This window comes from Bradysia coprophila (genome assembly GCF_014529535.1).
Source record: "Bradysia coprophila strain Holo2 chromosome X unlocalized genomic scaffold, BU_Bcop_v1 contig_45, whole genome shotgun sequence".
Taxonomy (NCBI): Eukaryota; Metazoa; Arthropoda; class Insecta; order Diptera; family Sciaridae; genus Bradysia; species Bradysia coprophila.
Window position 1 is genome coordinate 690,894 of NW_023503339.1, and position 19,786 is coordinate 710,679.

At 33.2% G+C, this 19,786-nt stretch overlaps 1 protein-coding gene across 1 annotated transcript in view; it reads left to right on the forward strand.

Moving 5' to 3' along the window:
* Positions 1-19,786, forward strand: part of LOC119070042 — a 162,670-nt gene that overhangs the window by 29,562 nt on the left and 113,322 nt on the right. Inside the window, exon 3 of the mRNA XM_037174326.1 lies at positions 10,464-10,647. Within this exon, the coding sequence (XP_037030221.1) occupies positions 10,464-10,647 (184 nt within the window). The remainder of the gene's footprint in view (positions 1-10,463; positions 10,648-19,786) is intronic.

The window sequence follows — 19,786 nt, forward strand, 5'->3', positions numbered from 1 at the left end:
AGGCTGTCAAGGCGGCTGTACGTTTTGAAGTTTAGACTAACTTTTAAAAAATCGTTCATTTTTTAAGACATACTATAAAACCATTTTTTGCTCAGAATGAAGTCTAAGTTCCAGCTCAAGAGACTAATTGTGAAAGTGCTCTCTTCTGTCCAATTTTCCATTTGCTTGACTTATATTGTCAGTTTGTAAGACATACAAAGTAGGTATCGTGGGAGCAATTATTTATTATTATTCACGCCGGTAATTTAATGGTCGCTTATGTTCGCTGAAAATGATGATTGTTTGAAGTAAGTGTAGCGACAGGACTGTTTACTGTAGAGGCAACTTAGTAGCTTATAGTGGCAACGAATAATCTAAAATGACTACTATTTAAAAAAAAACCATGTCAATACAAGAATATTATGTTCAACATACTATATGTTGACTATTGATGTAGAAAGTTGAAACCGCGAACAGAAATGCTAACAGATTTTTAATCTCGCTGACCCTTTCACTGTTTTCATTTTCCTTTGGGGTATTTTAAATTCGGAACTGAACCCCTCGAAATTAAAACTTTTTGTAAAACAATGAATTGTTTTATTCGAAACGAAGTTACTTTAAAGCTCATATCGTATTACCAACATGTTTCAGTTTCGTTTCTAAATTTATTATTGAGCAATCCAAGCAAACATGACTAATTACCATCAGTTTCAGCGTTCCACACTTAATTGTGATGAGAAAAAGTGCTAAAAATAATTATTTTAATTGCATACATACGGTCAATGTAATGTGCAAGTATATACGTATGTAGTACTGCCTTGTTTCACACCAATAATAATATGTAGGTAAATGGTCACACCATGCACTCCCCAGCCACAATACTTCATATATCTAAACGTATGCAGTTAATTCATGCGTTTATTACAAATATAAAATATATAAAAATTTGCATCGCTTTTCGACATTGAATGCGCGCGCTTAACATGATTTCTGTTGAATTAAAAACATTTATTTTTATTATACCTTTTATGTTATTTGTTTTACTCTGTTTGCAATTGCTAATTCCATTTCGAAATATTTTTTTTTTCTTTTTATTTCAATATTGAAGCACTATGCTGGAAAATGGTTGTAACGTTTGGTGTAATTGTAAAATTTTTCATTGTTATCCGCTTTATGCAATTTTTATACATTTTTTTTATCGGAATTCACATCAGTCTCTCTCTCTTCTCATGCCCTGAATTGCTTTTTTTATAAGGAATCTAGTGAAGTTAATGCGCACTTATCGTTTACACTTCAACTCACCGATATATGGTACATATTTCAGAGGAAAACGGTCAATTGAATTTCACAAACAACGTACCAAAAATACTGGTAAAGAATTGCTTCGTATGTTTGTACTTAAGTTGGTCAGTATTTATCAGAAATGTCGCTTACACGTGACGGAAAATCACAAATTTTGTTACAATAATTGTAATTTACAGCAAGTGCTTTTCACCAGCTTTGTATCGTTCAAAGTAACTGTTAGATCAGAACTGGTTTATGCTATAATCGATAAAAAGCTCTGGCCCGACAAAGTCATTGCGAGGGAATTTGTGGACCGATAAACTCATTATTATTTTGATTTTGTAATTTTAAATTTGAACTGTTTGTAAACTTAGATTGGATTGAATTGTATTGTAGGTAGTCAGTGGCTTCACAGCCATTGATGAAATGGATAAATAGGTAAAATAAAAAATATTTTCTATAACTTGACAGAATGGGGAAACGTTTTCATAAAAATGGTCCCTGTTTCGAAATGACTTCATGCTATTTTATTGAATTTTCGAGTGTCTTGCTTGTGATACTTATATTTGGCCAAGACTTCTTTTAAATAAACTTTTCACCGTGATCTACATTTTTCTTAATTTGTCCTGACTTCACTGTGAAAAGTCGATTTAAAGAATGTCTTCTCCAAAAACAACTCACTTAGTCTTACAAATGTTTGTTAACAACCACTTAACCACAGAAACAATCGGAAACTATGCAAGTACTAAATTGTCTTAGATGATACAGCACCAGAGTGTCACAAAATAATGACATGCGTCGAACTTTTTATTTTATTTAAGCACATCTTTCGGCGCCTTCAGCATGTCGAGTTCTTTACATAGCTCGCACTAAATAAAAGTAAACTGATTTTATTAACCTGTGGTTCGCTAATTTAATTAAATGGCATGTGACACCAGAAAAAAGTTCCTTTGATCTTTAATCAATGCTTTCAAATCAAAGACGCAAACACTTCAATCGACTAGAGTATCCAGCTCGATGTTCAATCTAGATATAATCATATACGCTCCAATAAGCCACTTCCTGTCGTTCCTTGAATTATTCATTTCAAATACTTATCCCATATTTTTAAGCTATCTTTTATTTTCAATAAATATAATTTCATGAAAAGACGTTCATTCCAGAGAAGGAGAAGAAAAAAAACTTCATCATTTCCGACCAAATCTATAAATTTCTTCATTCTCATAAAACTGCAGGATAAAAGGAGCAGAACGAAGTAGAAAAAAAAACAATAATAAGAAAACATTGACGTTTATTGTGCTCGTTCACATAAGACTTAAAATTGAGGGAATAAAATTTTTATTTATTTCTCGTCGCTATTGGCACATAAAATGTTCTTGCAATGTTCGTATCAGCTCTATGTATGGAAGTTTTGTGCATGGTGGACTCTGCTGAGTTTTGTTAGTGGAACAGTTAAAACTATACACTGGACGTCCATTATTAAATTATTTATAAGAAAAAGACATGCAGTGACCTGCAATTTGTATTTTTTTGATTTTTTTTGTCGTACGTGGTTTACCTGAACCTAATTATAAACGAGAAGTAATCAATTCAATTATAGGGGTGCACAATGGTGTACTTTGACGATGTTAAACAACATCAATGAATTATTGATGTAATAAAACCTAACGAATCCTTTGGCATAGCACTGAAAAATGAAGACTGGGAGTAATCTGATTAGGGTTTTTATATTTTCTAATTTTAGTGTGGCCCTTCCACTGATAGTAATCTAAGAAAAAGTATAAATGACTCTCACGGTGCAAAAATTCGAAAGGATGACAAAAAACTGCACTAATATGCAACTGAAAAGTACAAATACATGGAGTACCGTAGTCTTCATTTGAAGTTGTCTCTTTGTGAATAATTTTAAATTCTTGATTTGAATACCAAACGTTTTGTGTTCTATTCCAGGGATTAAGAAATAACTAGACGACAGAGTAACAATTGCGGGACACAGATGGGTTTCTATCTTTTTTAATAATTCGTTCAAGCATTCATACCTGACACAATAAAAGAAATTTAATTAACTCGTTTCAACACGTTATGTATACATACACCCGACTGATTGCTGATATGCAGCACAATTATCCAATTCATAGTTTACAATTATTTATTGTTACGACAAGCGTTTCTTAATTGTAAATCATATTATATGAGTGATGACAACAATGTGAAAGGCGCACAAAATGGAACGAAGACTATCATCAAACTATTGTAGAGCAACAAAAGTGGCATTGGTACAGAGCTTGTGAGTAATCAATTTGTGATTATCTTAAACAATAAATTGCACGAATTTGGTTCAGTCAGGATTATTTAGCTTTTTCTCTTCTTCTATTGTACCAAGCCCGTCATCTACGTTTTTGTCTAATCTATTTTTATTTCGTTCCAACCAATGACATTAAGTGGTGATCATTCAAAAAAAAAAGTAAATTGAGTGTAATCAAAGCACAGTACCATCGTCTAAAGCTATTTTTAACGATTCGCTTTCCCTTATGAAGTTGTTTTTACAAATGAAAATTATGTGTTTATACGCCTATTTGATTTCGCCCTATATTCAATTGCTTTCAACATTAAAGTACTAGATTTCGGAAAACATCAATAAAAAAATGTAAATATTGAGCTTTAAACGAACTCTCACCTAGGAATATCTGCCAATTTTACGTTTCAAACCTGCTAAAGATCTCAAAATGCCACAATTCAAGAACTTACATTTCGAAAGTACTAAAGCTTTTGCGGCTGTTTTTGTGAGCTCCCATTTCCATTAAAATAATTGTTTGGTTATACCAAGAGAAACTCAATGTACCACATTATCAAATTTTGCCTCATCTTGTTGAATATGAACATTTTGACAATATTTTGTACGGAATTTTGGTTTTTTGTTGAAATTTGGGAATAATTTTTTAATTAAATAAATTTGCGCAATCAGTCACAATGGATTAATGAATAGATCCTTGAAATGAGCAATAAATACTATTAATTGAAAACTGGTTGAAAATAAATTCATAACGAATTTAGTGCAGCATACACTCTTGGTGTTTTCACAAAATAATAATCATATTTTATTCCAAAAACAAATTTTTAATTCCATTTAGTTATAAAAATATCTGCTACTACATTGAGTTGGAATAACTGAGAAAATTGGAATTGCCAACTAAATCAATTTCAATCGAGTTTTTTTTTATAACAAATATTTTACGCTTTTGTACCCACTACAATTGTAATGGAGGTGGGAAAGTAATTCCAACTTCAACACAAATACAACATCATTACAAAAAACTAAATAATGTTGGAAATGCATGTCGTGTCAGAAGACCGCCATTTTTCACTGGGCATAATCAAGGTATATACATCTGAGGAGACCGCCATTATTTGCCGGTAACTTCCGCTGTATTTCAATACATTTCAACTGAACTGAAATTGTACTAAAATTTGGTAAAGTTAACTCAAATGAAGTCTTTACGTGCTTATTGTTCTGCAACTTTATTCGTTCCACATAGTTTTCTATACTTTCAGCAAAAGAAACATACGTGTGGAATGGAAGATATGAAAAGAGAAACGCTATTGTTGTGCGATGAAATGCATGTGGAACGAATGAAAAGATGGAATTAAACGAAGTAAAAGTAAAAGTAATCTTGAGCTAAGTTTATGAAAGTTACAGCACAGCTCAGAGGATCTTATGTGATTGCGACTCCAGTGACCTGCGTAAGCTCCGCGTATAAAACCTTCGACAGAATACAGAAAATGTGGAAATTCTCACCGCATTCCACGGAGAAAAACGTTGACAGTTCTGTCCCCAGACAATGTAGTTTTTCTGTGACAGGTAATGCTGTTTTTGTATGAAAAATTATATTACCTGGGGAAAGATTATCTGTCACAGGTAATCTGAAAACGGTTTTGTCAGTGTTCATACTCAGTTTACAAATGTGTTAGCATTCAAAAAACATTGTTTGTGTCAGATTGACCAACTCTGAGAAATGAAGAACTGCTCACTTCTCTAAGAGAAGATAGAAATACAAATATCTACATTTTTCAAAAAATAGATTTGTTCACTAATTTTATTGGAAATTCAATTTCACCCATCCAAAACCTTCGAATGCCTCCGAATCGAAGCCACCCACTATAATCGACAAAAATCTACAAGCTGATTACTTTTGAAGTAGCACTTTCTGATATTCGTACATCTGTGAAAATTGTTATTACGAGATTCTGCTTTCGTCGAAGCTATGTACAATTTTATCAAATAAGAAAATTTGGAGAAATAACGAACCAACTCTCAAAATACCGGCAATATCAATCAGTTTTTGCATGCTAAACTCTTATACATCAATCTAAATGTGAACATTTTCTTAAATGCTTTTACGAAGAAGAATTTTCATTTACAAATGGGTCACGATTCGTCTAAAGATTTTGAAAAATGCGCATCTCCTGCTCTGTAAAAATGCACTTTTTAAACAAAATCAATGTATGATCGAATCTGTCCGTTCCACACAAAGCGAGATAAAACTTGCTCAATGAAATGCTTAATATAAAGAACACAAAAAATTAATTGTGCAAAGAAGTTTTTCAATATATTTCCCATTCCAGCAACTTCTGATTTCATCTTCTCAAAATAAAATAAATTACAAAAGCTTTAAAACTACAATATATACTGTGCTGTGCTCAAACGAGTAATTGGAACATTACCGTTCTTTTTTACGTTTATTATTTAATATTTTTACTTTATTTTTATTTTTTCCATACGCTCATATATGGGTTTTTATTGTTCAGCCTGGTATATATGTACACTTATATACATAGAATTTGTATAATATTTTTAATTTCAATTTCATGATAGAATTGCTTTAAAACTTTTATTCATGCATTTATTATGCAAATTCCGATTTATGTAAGTCATGTTACTGGAACTTTATTTAAAAGAGTTCGAGTAGGTAATTTAAAAAAAAAACATAAAAATACAAAACAGAAATGCTGTGAAAAATGTCATTTTGCATAATGTATTTCAATTGCACAGAAGAATGAAAATGAAAAAAAAATCCTAATGCCTATGCCCATTACCAATGATCGATTTCGCATATTATGCTGTGTGGTAAATATATTAGGCAACCTAGTTGTTGGTTGCTGTGTATTGCGATAACATTCATGTTCATGCTATAACCGGTAAAAATGGTAATATTTTTTTTCTAATAAAAGCTTTCATACTGCACACACCGTACGAAAATGCAGTGGATGAAAATAAAAATCCGCAACATCACTCAAAAGGGATAGCAATTTTGGATTGTGGTTTTATTGCGACGCTTAGTTATACCATTGTTACCCTCAATCTTTTATTAAACGAACGAAAAACGAATTATTGATATCAGCAATGAAAATGCAAAAGTACAGACGACATGGCTCCCAATTCGAACCATACCTTAAAAATTTAAATCACCACAGAACAATAATCAAAAGCAACGTTTCGATACTCTATCGAAATAGCATACTTTTGTAAGTTGATTAGGATAAAGTTAATCGAATCTATAAGACAACAATTAGAAATCGCTCGGTAAAAGTCAACATAATGCAACGGGAAACTTACAACATTTTGTTCAAGGGTGTCATTCAAATATCTCATTTCTCGCCCCTTTGTGAAATCGATTAACTTTCTTTTAAAGTACATTGGTCCGATTGAGAAAACTAGTTATTTATACAACCGAGTGATAAAAGATTTTTTAGGCACTAGATGTGCAGATTGTCACTCGAGGCCGCAGGCCGAGTGTGACCATTTACATCGTGTGCCTAAAAAAGCATTTATCAACGAGTTGTACACAACGTTTTTCGCAATAAAGAAATGGAAAGTCCTACTTTTCGTCACTTGGCATTTTGTTTAATTAAAATCCAAGTTCCATTCTTAGTTCCACATGTTATACTCGGACTTACCGCTTATACGCGCACACGTAGATTGAGACAACTAGCGTAATGTGCACAGAGTGTATGTGTGCAATATATTGATTATTGATAGAAATGTGGAACTGTTGGATCTTAAAAAAACAACCAAACATATGAATTTCTTGCTATCTATTCTGCGATGACTGTATTTTTCAGTGAATCTGTCATACTTGCCCTTTCCGTTTCCGTTTGGTGTTTCTGTTCAGAAAATCTTAATTATACTGAAATTTTCAAACTTTCCATTGTGTGGAAATCCTGATTACAATGTGTAAATCTAGAATATTTTCGCTCCCCCCGGTTGCCACGTGAGAAACTGAATTACAGTTACAGCTCTTGAGCTTGAGTCAAGACGGTAATTTAAATATTAAAATGTTGAAGAAAAAAATGTAATCCGACATCATGGAATAACTAAATTTGCATCTTGTGCTTGTCGAACATTATTTCCTTATTACCATAGTTCATTTTCATTATTCCCTTTCATGCTTGTTTTATATGTTGACGGTTCCATAAACGTTCTCCGATGGAATTGTAGTTGTTATATACTTTGTGTGAGGCGACATAGTTCATCAAATACTATCGGTTGCAATAAAATTTGATTTGAATTCTATTGCTAATAGTGGTAAACTACGTGCCGTTTTTTGTTTGCTATTTGCATTACAACGTTGTATGGATCGTACAGTAGAAAATGTATAACATTGTCGCTTTTACTGGAGGATACTCACTCATATTGCTTTTTGATTTTGATAAAAGAACATATTGTATTGTGCTGCGATTATCAATCGATCAGAGGAGTTTTGTTCGAACGGCGTTACACGGTTACAGTTTACAGGATCCCGCACCTTTCATCTTTCATATAAAGTCTTGACTGATCTCAAGACTTTCAATTTCGATTTCAATTCCTTTTAGGAACGGAAAGCGTAATAAATCTGTTACTTCATTTGTGTACTCCCTGTGTTTGATACAATACCTATCACTTCAATATTTTTATCGTACATTTGACTGTATAAGAAAACGTTAGCATATTCTTGTCTTCATTGGCGATAACAGATGTGCAGCGGTTTATAGGTGGAAAAAAGTATGGTTCACGGATCCACTGAGTGAACCTCATCATCGCAAACACTGATCATTTCGAGGATTCATATTATCTTCAATGTCACAAGGAAGTATTGGCTATTATCGTGAAAATACTTTAGCCAATATTCGTGAATTTTGTCATTTTTTTGACAATTGAAGAATATTTTATTAAATGCGCAAAAAAAGACTGCTCACAATAATGACGCAGCCAGTAAAAAACCGATCTTTTCTAAAAAATTAAATTTACAATAAATAAAAATCATCTATCCTGCTTTTCCCTAATGTGCCCAAAATATAGGCAGCGTTTCCACGATTATGATTATGTTTAAGCCTCTCCGCTTTGTCAGCAATTGACCGTGCTTTCATTGATGAATCGGTAATATAGGATGTAGCCATTGTATCTCTCACAGTTACATCCCACAACAATGATCTACCATGACTCCATGGTATCAAAGTCACTCCATCAGGTCTTTTACCATCATCTCGTGAGATACCAGGTGGCTGTATTTTGTTACCTGCACTAGAAAAACCATGAGAGAAAATCATATTCATACTGTCATGTCTAGCGAATTTTCCTTCTGCACATTTAGCACATGATAGACCATGTAAACAATCTTTTGCAACAATCTCCCCACAAATACATTTATGTTCTTCGCATAATTGAGAACCTAGTCGAAGACCAACCGCAATTCTAGAGGTGTTATTATCCAGTAACAATCCCAATTGACTCGATGGAACCACTTGCAGCCACTTTGAAGATTCTTTAGTTGATGACGCAAGTAGTCTTGCACGAGTCTTAAGATCACCAGATTCGAACATCTCATTAAATTGATGGATTGAATTTTGTCATAAATTTCTGTAAATTTTCATGATTTCTCAATTACACCTAACCTATCTTCGAGGTACCGTTTATAAAAATAATGGTACAAACTACAAACGTTAGAGTGAATGTTCAAGTCCCGAAATTTCAGGAATGGCGACAAGGAGAACTGGAACACGTAGCTACTTATAATTATAATGATATTAAATTTCGACAAATGTTTTCGACATCTTAATGAAAGTAAGAAATTGATTTTCCAATTAAAATAAATTTTAATCCAATAGATATCGAAGGCGATGTGTCTGTCTGTACACACTCGAAGAAGAAATGGCGTAAAATTTGTTTGGTTTTTAAAATAGAAAACAAATATTTCGACGGGCTGCGATATAAAACCTCTTACCTTTGCACGACAAGTTATGGGAATTTAAAATTTTACTTTGCAATGCTAAAAAGCATAAATATTTATCGTTCTTTCGTGGAAATTTTCGAAATAATTGGAAATCACATTCCAGTCAAAAGTTTTCGTATTTAGGATTGAAGGTGAAGTGGATGGATTTAAATTATTGATTCGAATCACAACGTTTAGATACATAAACCACAGCAGAACAGAATCATCTTAATAATAAATTTATATATCTCCACCTTAATTGATTCATAAACTAACAGAGGCTATACGATACGTATATATTATGTCTGAGTTGTATATGCATGCATCCCAAGTTTCGAAACTTTCAAACTATCTCTGAAGTCATACATACAGACATGTAACTCTATATTGACTCGTTAATGTACTTTTAAAGATTAAAAGCTTCATTATGCCTCGTAATGGTAATGCGAATATGGTTCAGACGATGGGTAATCTATAATCATGGGTTTTTAATCGAATTGGGAAGATAAAAGGTCATTTGATCTACTTAGCTATTTATTCGTCATTGTATGAGTATCATTGGCGAAAGTCCTGTTTGTATGTATGTTGAGTCTATTAGCTTTGTCAATTCTACGAACAAAGATAATGATCCGAAACAGTTTGTATTGTGCCAACAGAACGGTTTTCAGAACGATGAAGATAACTTTTTTTCTTATTACTCGCTAGTACTCTCCCAATTAAATTAAGTTTAACTAGATTAAAACTAGATTCTTACAAAGAAAATAAAAATTCAAAAACCTTTTCGGATCGTAAATGGTTATTTGTTTACCAAAACCAAGGGGAGAAAATATGAGATTCCAACTAAAGCGAAAGTTTGCGGCCAGCAAGGTTATTCATGCCGCACGGATTCACACGTTCCACTCTCGTTCAGCCTCTTTGTTGCAAACAATTTAACAATAAAACTTTTTTTTCCAGATCCGTCCACCATCATAAATCCATTCATCCGACATTGGGAGCCAGCCCGATACGATCGAGATCATCTGGATCGCTCTCGACGGATTCACGAGAATTTTCGTCGCAGAAAACGAGATACGAATACACCATCGAACGATTACGGTGTGGCACACACGGTTCGACTGAAATTTTACGCTCATGATAAGTAAGTACCATTTCTATCCGAAAATGTTTCCTTAATTAGATTTTATGGCGGTACAATATGACAGAACTTTGCGAAAAGGAGTTATAAACCATCAGATGATGAAATATCAAATTTAAGATTTGTTGATTGACTTTTGTTTTGAAATTTTATAATTTGTTTTAACGAAATTAGATTAAACGGAAAATTTCTGGGAAAAAGGGGGAGACGAACGTTGAAAGTACGGTCGGTATAATGTTGGCAATCAGTTGTTACTTCAACAATATACGCAATTACTTGGGTTTTGTTGCTTTTTCAAAAAAAAAAGTTTTGAATGTTATAGGTGGAAAAGCAAGGGATGGATTTCTTTAAAAAAAAAGTCGTTGAATCGTAGGGTAATCACCGAATAAATAGAATGTAAAACGTGCTACTCTTGCTGAACGTATTTGTCAATGTACACTGAGAAATACATAGGACTCGATTGAAATTTGGCGAGAATACAAATTTAGAGCTTTAAGTTAAAATTGCCGAAAGAATGTTTGCTTTAAATGTTTCTGCAAAACGTTTCTTTTTCAAAAATAAACGACAAATTCTGACTAATGTGAACTTTTATAGTCAAATTCATGATATAAGAAATGGAGGAAAAGAGTTGGCTCAAAAGTGTGACTGGTTACATAAAAAGAAGTAATAGATTTCGCCTGCGAAAAGTTAAAATACAGATAATGAAACAAAAAACAACATTGGCTTCTAATATTTAGCCTGTTACAGACGGCAATCATATGACCAGTATTGTTATCGGATCTATTACTTTCTACGATCAAAGTATTTTTAATAGGTTGATTTCAAATCTCGTACTTCAATATTTTTAACATGCATTTTACTACATAGAGGATCATATTACCCAGAGCTTGCCATTATTTTTGTCGTCGTTATCCATAACAGATGAATGTGGCAGGTCATGTGAACGACAAGAAGTTATTTTTTGTTAAGTACAGTATTGGCTTAACAAACAATATACCAAAGTAACTGTGTTTGCCATACGGCCAGTACGCTGTACCTTATATCGACATATCCTATTCTGGCATAATTATAAAAGCTGACATGTAATTTAATATGTATTCTACAGAAATATTGTAATGAATACTGTCGTCCTTTTTCCGTAACCTTTCGACCGTCTTATCCTTTTCAAGAAATGAAATTTTGTAGGGAACCATTTACGTAATGGAATTTTCTGTTAGATCACTGTTTTGTTTTCCGATTTCCGACAACGTCAAGGACATTTCGAATGGAACTCGGTTCGTTTCCCTGTCTATATTCGCTAAAATAAACTGGGTTTTCGACATAAATTTTGTTTGAAAAGTTCAACCATTCAATATATTCAGTTATACACCACAGAAAATTTACAATATGTAACTTAAGTATTATATTGCACGTGCGGGCGACGATTTTGATTTCATAGTATACACATGGAACATTTACGACATAAATTTTAAGTAAATTAAAGAAGTTGTGTCAGTTTTCAAACCATTAAAGGACTACACTATACAATCCATACATAGATATATGTACATACTTCTAACAGCCTTTCCTTAACAGCCGCAGACAGAATACAATTTAAAATGTAGATTTCGAATGTGGAAAAGAGGAAAATAAGAGCGCACATTCGGTTATAAAGTTTTTTTTTTGTATATATTCCATGTACCATCGGTTAGACGTCCTTTAGTTGGGAATAAAAAGTTTCCACATTTAAGACAGAACTGATAGTGTCAATAAAGTCTTTAAACTACTTTCCGAAAATTTTCTACGCAAAAGTTTAATAAGTTATTCAAAAACTATTATTATAAACTGATGTACATCCCCAGCCATCCAGCCCAGCGTGTGTACACCGCTCACAGTGTATGATATATATGTGTGTGTATTATATTTATATATGATTGAATATATGCGAGGTTTGTGTTTGTGGTAAACGTGTTCTGAATTTTGGATGTATATATTTACGCGCCTGGTTTTGTATTATTACATTAGCATTTCGGTCTGGAGTGGAAACTTTGACAATTAATTATATTATTCATTATTCAGATATTATGTGATTTAGTGAGAAAATTTCAGTCGTTAAGATAGATATACATTAAGAGAATTATATTTCATAGGCTCTGCCGTCTTTTGTATAATGTATAAGCCTAAACAACAATTTCATCAACTATACCTACGTGATTGTAGTAAATCGAAAAAGTTCATTTTCGGGAGTTGTTAGTTGTTATAGGGATATGGAGTGGAATAATATATTCTCATAAATGTAATTGATATAAACTAGCCGTTTAAAAGGAATCGTATCTTTAGTTGGGACGCAAACATTATTCTTGTGATGTGGTAATAAACACCGCACATGTTGCTTTCACATTAGCAGTATTAGAGTTGAAGTTTTTTTTATCCTTACTGTCACTTTGTGTAGAGGTGTGCGCCGGGTCGTTTTTGTCGTCTTTGTGGTTGCTCTTATTGTTTTAGGGTCAATTAGGAATACAAGTAATCGCCAGGCAGTTTTTGGTAAAACTTAGTCGTACACAAATGACTTCACGCTGTCTTATCGAATTTCTGACAACTTCGTTCAACAAAATTGGCCAACAATTGTCAAAAACCAGAGTCGATCATTTTATTTTGCTTTTACCTTACATTTGGACCATTTTTGGAAAACATTTCCCGATATTTTCCAAAAAATTTCCAAAAATTTTCCACATTTTCAGAATTCTCCTAAATTTTAGAGAAATCTGTGAATATTTTCTTGAAATTTCGTATATTTTCCTGAATTTTCCTGAACTGGTTTAAATTTTCCGTACTTTTTCCAAATTTTTGGGAAAATTTAGTAAATAATGATAGAATCTAGGAAAATCTAAGAAAATATAGAAAAGGTTTTCCTGAAAGTAGATTCTGTCATAATATAAGATGGTGTTAGAAATGTGAATTGTCACAGATGATTCGCTAAACATAATTTTAGCGAAATGAAATAAGTTAAGCTGGGTGCTAGCACAGTGTTATTGAGTGGTAAACACGCACCCTGATCAAGAACGAAAATAGTTGCAAAAATGTTTGTTTTAGTTAGAAAGTACGTTCCGTAATATAATCTCTAAAACTGCTACACCAACTAGGTTAATCGATTTTCTATCGATTTTTAAATTCCGTATCTCCAATCCATAAGTATCCAAATGAACAAATATTTCCTTTGTAACTTGTGTTCAATGAAACGTCGGATTACTGTTCAAACTCAAATTTCCATCGCTCTTAATGTGATGTTATCTTCTAAATATAATCCTAAACAACCACCCCAAGCCAATAAATAATTTTCGATTATGTTTTCTTTCAATTATAACAGACATGCAATATCACCATTTCACTTCCGGTCTCGTAATGATTTCAATTAATACTTCAACAGATTTAGATAGCGACGTATAGTCGAATGTTTAACATAATTAATTACATTATTTACATTGAGTGGTTCATGCCAGCACTAGTCATAATATGAAGTGCTCTTACATTTCTTACATTTTGTATTTAAGATAACGGGGTAAGTGAGTGATATTGGTTTAGAGCAATATTGATCCCAGGACCAACTGAATAAGAGTCTTTCTTTTCGCAATTATACTCTAAAACAGCGGAACAACAACAGCAACAAGTGCTAAAAAAAACTTCGTCGTCGATTTCCATTACATTGAACAATATAAAAGAATCTAGTGGGTGACACACTTTTTTATGTGTCGGGGCCGAAAATGAGGGAGTTTTGAGATTTTTCTCTGGTTTTCGATCCCTTACATGAAATTTTTTTTTGAGTATCTGTTTTGGACGATTGGTTTTAGGCAATTTCGCTAGTTGTAGCCCGAACGAAGTGACGTCCAAAACAGATACACAAATAACTATTATTTCCATTAAGGAGAAAAATCCATAACTTCTCGCTTAGAAAGAAATTATGGGAGTGTCTCCTACTTAAACTTGCGCCAGTACATTTGAGAGCTCATTCCATTTAAATGATTGAAAAATATATCTATACTAAAACGTCGCATATTTCTTCTCAATTATTTATTGAGTAAATTCGTTTACCACGTTTCGCGTCTAGGAGGATTCACAATTAGTACGTAAAGGTTGGTAAATTCTTATTTTGACTTGTGTGTTGTTGTATGATACCACACTAGTCAAAACAGAAATTTCCAAGCCAAATACAGTACGTAATATTCTCATAATCCGACTTAACTTACAAAATTCGGCAGTGTGAAGTGATCTCTTCATACTGTATGGGAATTTATATCGTATAGCAAACGTTTTATGTAAATAATAACGGTAATATTTCGATAACACTGAACCGATCACATCCATAATACACATTTGCTGCGAAATCTTTGAATCACGAACGCGTTATACCGAAACCGATGCGGATTTCATAAGACAATTACTCGGTCGAAAAGGCGAAATAAAATTCAAAAATTATATAATTCACCAACTGAACGACTCTTTGTGATTATAATTCATGATTTGTTGTACACATTTTTACAAAATCAATATATAAAATGCGAGAATAATAATTTATTCGTATTACACATTACATTGGCATCATCCATTGATTCTTTCCCTGTTATTTGTACAGTGTGTGAGTGCATATGTGTATATAGAGTTCGACTTGATTCACTTTTCGAGAAACAAAGTACAACATGCGGCATGGTTACATATATATATAATCAAATGTTAGTGTAAAACCTTGACTGCCTTAATATGTTACATTATACGTTTATAGGAAAGCCGTACAAAGTACCAAAGCATTTATAAAATATGAATGAATATTTAGAACTTAAACTTCCAGTTTCGTATGGGTAAATTCAATGTTTATAAGCTCACAACATATTAAGCCTAGATCTGCTTACATTGTAGTGGAGTATGTATGTTACATACAGAGAGTGTAACATTGTGATTTATTTCGTGTAAGGAAAATATTTTCACATTTCCCTTTAATATAACGAAAATGTTGGAGAAGTGAAAGTATTCACATGGGAACAGCACAGTCCTTTAGGCATTTTGTCTCATTATAAGAGTCGCCACACTTTTGCAAGTCATGAAAAATTTAACGAAAATTTCTCTTAAAAGCTCATTTATTCATCGGCACATAGTTTACGTCTTTACACCTTGACCTCAATTCCGCTAATCCGCTAACTCAATAAAGGTGAACATTGTAAATTGGATGGATATGGAGGAAAATTGGAATCTACTTCATAGAGAAAACAGTTTTGTTGTACAAAATTTACATCAATATTGTGCCGTTTGAGTAAAGCATACCCCAACCCCAAATCAATTTTGTCCATTAAAAAAAAGGGGGAATACGTACATTTCGAAATTTGTTTCAGCTGTTTTTCAGCTGGCCTACACTGAAAGATCCCACTACTGTACATAAAATCTTGTTGCTAACCTGTGCCTAAACTGGAATTTTGCGCATACGATGTGTTGTCAACCTCGGCTTCGCCTCGGGTTGACCTTTCACATCTATTGCGCAAAATTTTTATTTAGGCACATGTTAGCAAAATAGCTATATACGGCTTTGCTACTACTACGCGCGTGTGTAACTATTTCCACCGTATAAATATGTATGAGCAGTTCTGTTTGTATGAGTGGAACAGCTAAAAAACAGCTGAATCAAATACATGTCTAAATTTCAGTGACATCAACTGTGTATCACAATTATTTTTTTTAATATAAAAACAAAAATGTAAAAAGAAACAGAATCCCACCTCACTGCCCTTTTGCCGAAATACAAACTATCAAAGGTAAAACATTCTTTTATAGTTCACCGTTGACACGGCGAACACGAAACATGTGTGTATAACAAACCCCACTAAAAACAAGTCCATTCTGTTAATTTATTAATGGATATGATTTTTTTTTTTCTCCAGTGCCATCTGGTATTAACACCAACAAATATTATTATATAAACAAGAGGGTTTTTAGGTAGCGATAGGGAGAGATATGTAAAATTTGAATTAATATTTATGATCTAATTTGTGATGTGATAACTAAAAACAGCAGAAACTATATAATGTTTTTGAGTTGAGTGGATGCAAATATTGGATTTTGCATATGTGTGAAAGTTTGTATTATTTAATAGCGATGAGTTTAATATCCCTGTTGTATGTACGGACAATAATGGTCGAAAACAAAACAGATTCGTGTGCAATATTCTGCTACGTGGTGTGAAGTTTTTGTTGTTATAAAATGTTAGCCGGTACTGGTCAATTTTCGTTAAAAATTCAAATTAAAGCCACACTGAACGTGTGAATAAAGAAGCAATTTTAGACAAGAATATATTTAGCAATAGGTAACAGCACAATGCATTGTGAATTGTGTGCTTAGCATGTAGCTAGCGCGTCTTTGGATAATGTTTTTTTTTTGCATGGAAACATGTTTTGAATGTACATTTCTCTCCTAGAAAATCTTTGTAAAAAACTAGAATTTCGAGTGGAAAATGAACGTCCTGCCAGAACTTTTAAGCGTTGTTCTAAAGTTGACAGTACAATCTGTATATCTTCACTGAGCATGAGATAGCACTGATCCTCCAAAAACCTTTTCGAATGAATGAGATCGAAACCAACACAAGATTCCACGTACAAAGCTCACCCCCACCCCATGTTTGCCGAATTAAAAGTTATATAAGTTCCATTTGCTTCTTACTTAATTCAATCCAGGTTGAAGTAGCTTAAATAAATGGATGACGGAAATAACTTTCTTAATTCAAATTAATTGCACAGCAAATTCTTGTTTCCTTGACTGTAAGTCAGGGTCTTATGCCGGAAAATACCCAAAAATGTTTGTATGAAAGGTTGTATGATATGTTATGAAAAACGGAATTGTCTATCCCAATACTTTGACGATAACTTGAGCAATTATCAATCGAACCAATAACTGATTTTATTTTTTTAATCGACGCAGAATTGAATTCCTGAGGTTGAGTTCGAAGTTGAGCTGCGTGGGATTAAGGATCTGGAAGTTATTCCAGAAAACGGTGTTTTCCACTGTTGGAAATTCAATCAATCGAAAAAGATTACTTTGAAGGAATTTGATTTTGTCGCTTAGTTATATCCATCAGCTGTCACGGGCAAAAGTAGCAGATTTTACGTCATGACATAAAATATTTGTAAAATTTTATGAAAAACCAATTTCTGAATCGTTGTTCAAATGTATGGACAACAACAATCAAACAGAAAACTTTAAAACTCCCACGAGTGTGAAGTTTACGGGCAGAGCGGAACGAGGACCGTAATTCGCACAGTCGTGCTATTTTACTCATGATTAAAGGTTTTGTGAATGTAGTAAGTACCGGGGGCTTTTCCAAAGAATTTGTACTCAAGCGAAGGCTTTTATATCAGTTATTTGTGATGTTTCGGAAGTTTAACAACGGAAAATAAAATGTAATTGATTAAAAATATACTGAAATAATAGCCAATCAAGGGACCTGACCCGCCCAAAAGGTGAGGCCTAGTATTTTTAAACTTCAAATTTTATTTCGTCGTTTAAATGTGGAAGCACTGGAATCTGTTTAAAATGCGAAATTTAAGACAAACTGTTTTCTATTTTTGTCTTTGTTCGCAAATTCACCAACATACTTTTGCATGCTACGGGGACGAAAATAAAGGATTTTAAACGTTTTACAGTTTTCACCATGTACGTCTGTGTTTAGGGAATTTATCGTAGGTACGCGCTAAAACATCTATTCACGTCAAAGCTCTTATCACGTTACGACAAAGAAATTAGGGGTATTCGCGGTTGCGACTTATACTCTAGTATATCGAGTATAACACCAACTGTTCGGGTCGACGGAGTTTGGTCAAAGAAAATGGCAGTGTGTAGTGCACGATCTCAGGACCACTGTGAAGCAATTAGTTTTTCAATCGGAACCCTATCTGTTGAGCGATAAGAGTAAAACTAATTGCTTCCCCGGGGTCATGAGATCACGCACTACACACTGGCATTTTGTTTGACCAAAATCCGTTTTTAATTTAATTAATTTTCAGTTGACAGTCGATATACTGGATATATTCAAATGTATTGAATACACTCAAGTATAAGTCGTAGCCGCGAATACCCTCATTGTCTTCATAACTTCAAGATGTCCATGTTGGAATGTAATTGAAACTAAATTTTTTTGTAACCAAATGAAAATTACTTAAAATAATTGTTTACACAGTTTTACAAATGAACCACCGCCTGTCGGTGACAGATTTTGATAAATATATCAGGACGTTTGTATGACCTAACTACCGAGACCTTCCTAAGAATATATAGATCACCATTACGGCTAATCGGTCCGATTTCGCAAAGGAATACCAATGGTATTGGTGATAGATGCCTAAATATATACATCAGTCGATAAAAACCAATATACGGTACACGTAGAAGTGAGAAAAATCCTACTTTCTCTGAGAATCTACTGTTTTATTTGACATATTTTATCTAAGAACATAAAATCACTCCAAACGAAAGTGGGAAATTATGTTTCACGTTTCTCACATTCTTGTCTGATCGAAAATATTAATCTGAAACTCTGAGATTGCTTGAACCGTAGTTGAATAAAAGCTGATTTTATTTTCTATTTGTTATGGGTGTCATTCTTAGATTGTGTATAGAAGGAGGGTACTTCAATTATACTGCCATAATAGAAAGGACAACGAGAACATGATATATATACATATATCTAACATCGACTACGCCCTTAATGCTAATAATACCGAGCCAACCTAAAACAGAAATGTGAAAGTAACGGAAACATCTACCGACATTATTTAATGGTTTATAGCGTCAATGATTCCGCAATAAAGACTGAAGTGCTTATAATAAATGAGCTTCTGAAATTTGCTACAATGTGCCTTAACCGCGCGGTATGTAGCCATCAGCCAAATCTGCTCGTTTGCTCGATTTAATATACTATTGTCTTGATGTGTGTGCGAAAGTGTGCGAGTGTGTTCATCGTCATTGTAATTTACTGGGTGCGTTCCAACGCACATAATATGGCACACAAATACTCCCATTCCATATTTTCATAAAACATTTTTGAGGTTCCACATTTAAAAGATAAGAATGTACAAAAACATAGAAATTCCAACCAGTGCTGTTATTCAACCTCAAAACACATATTTTA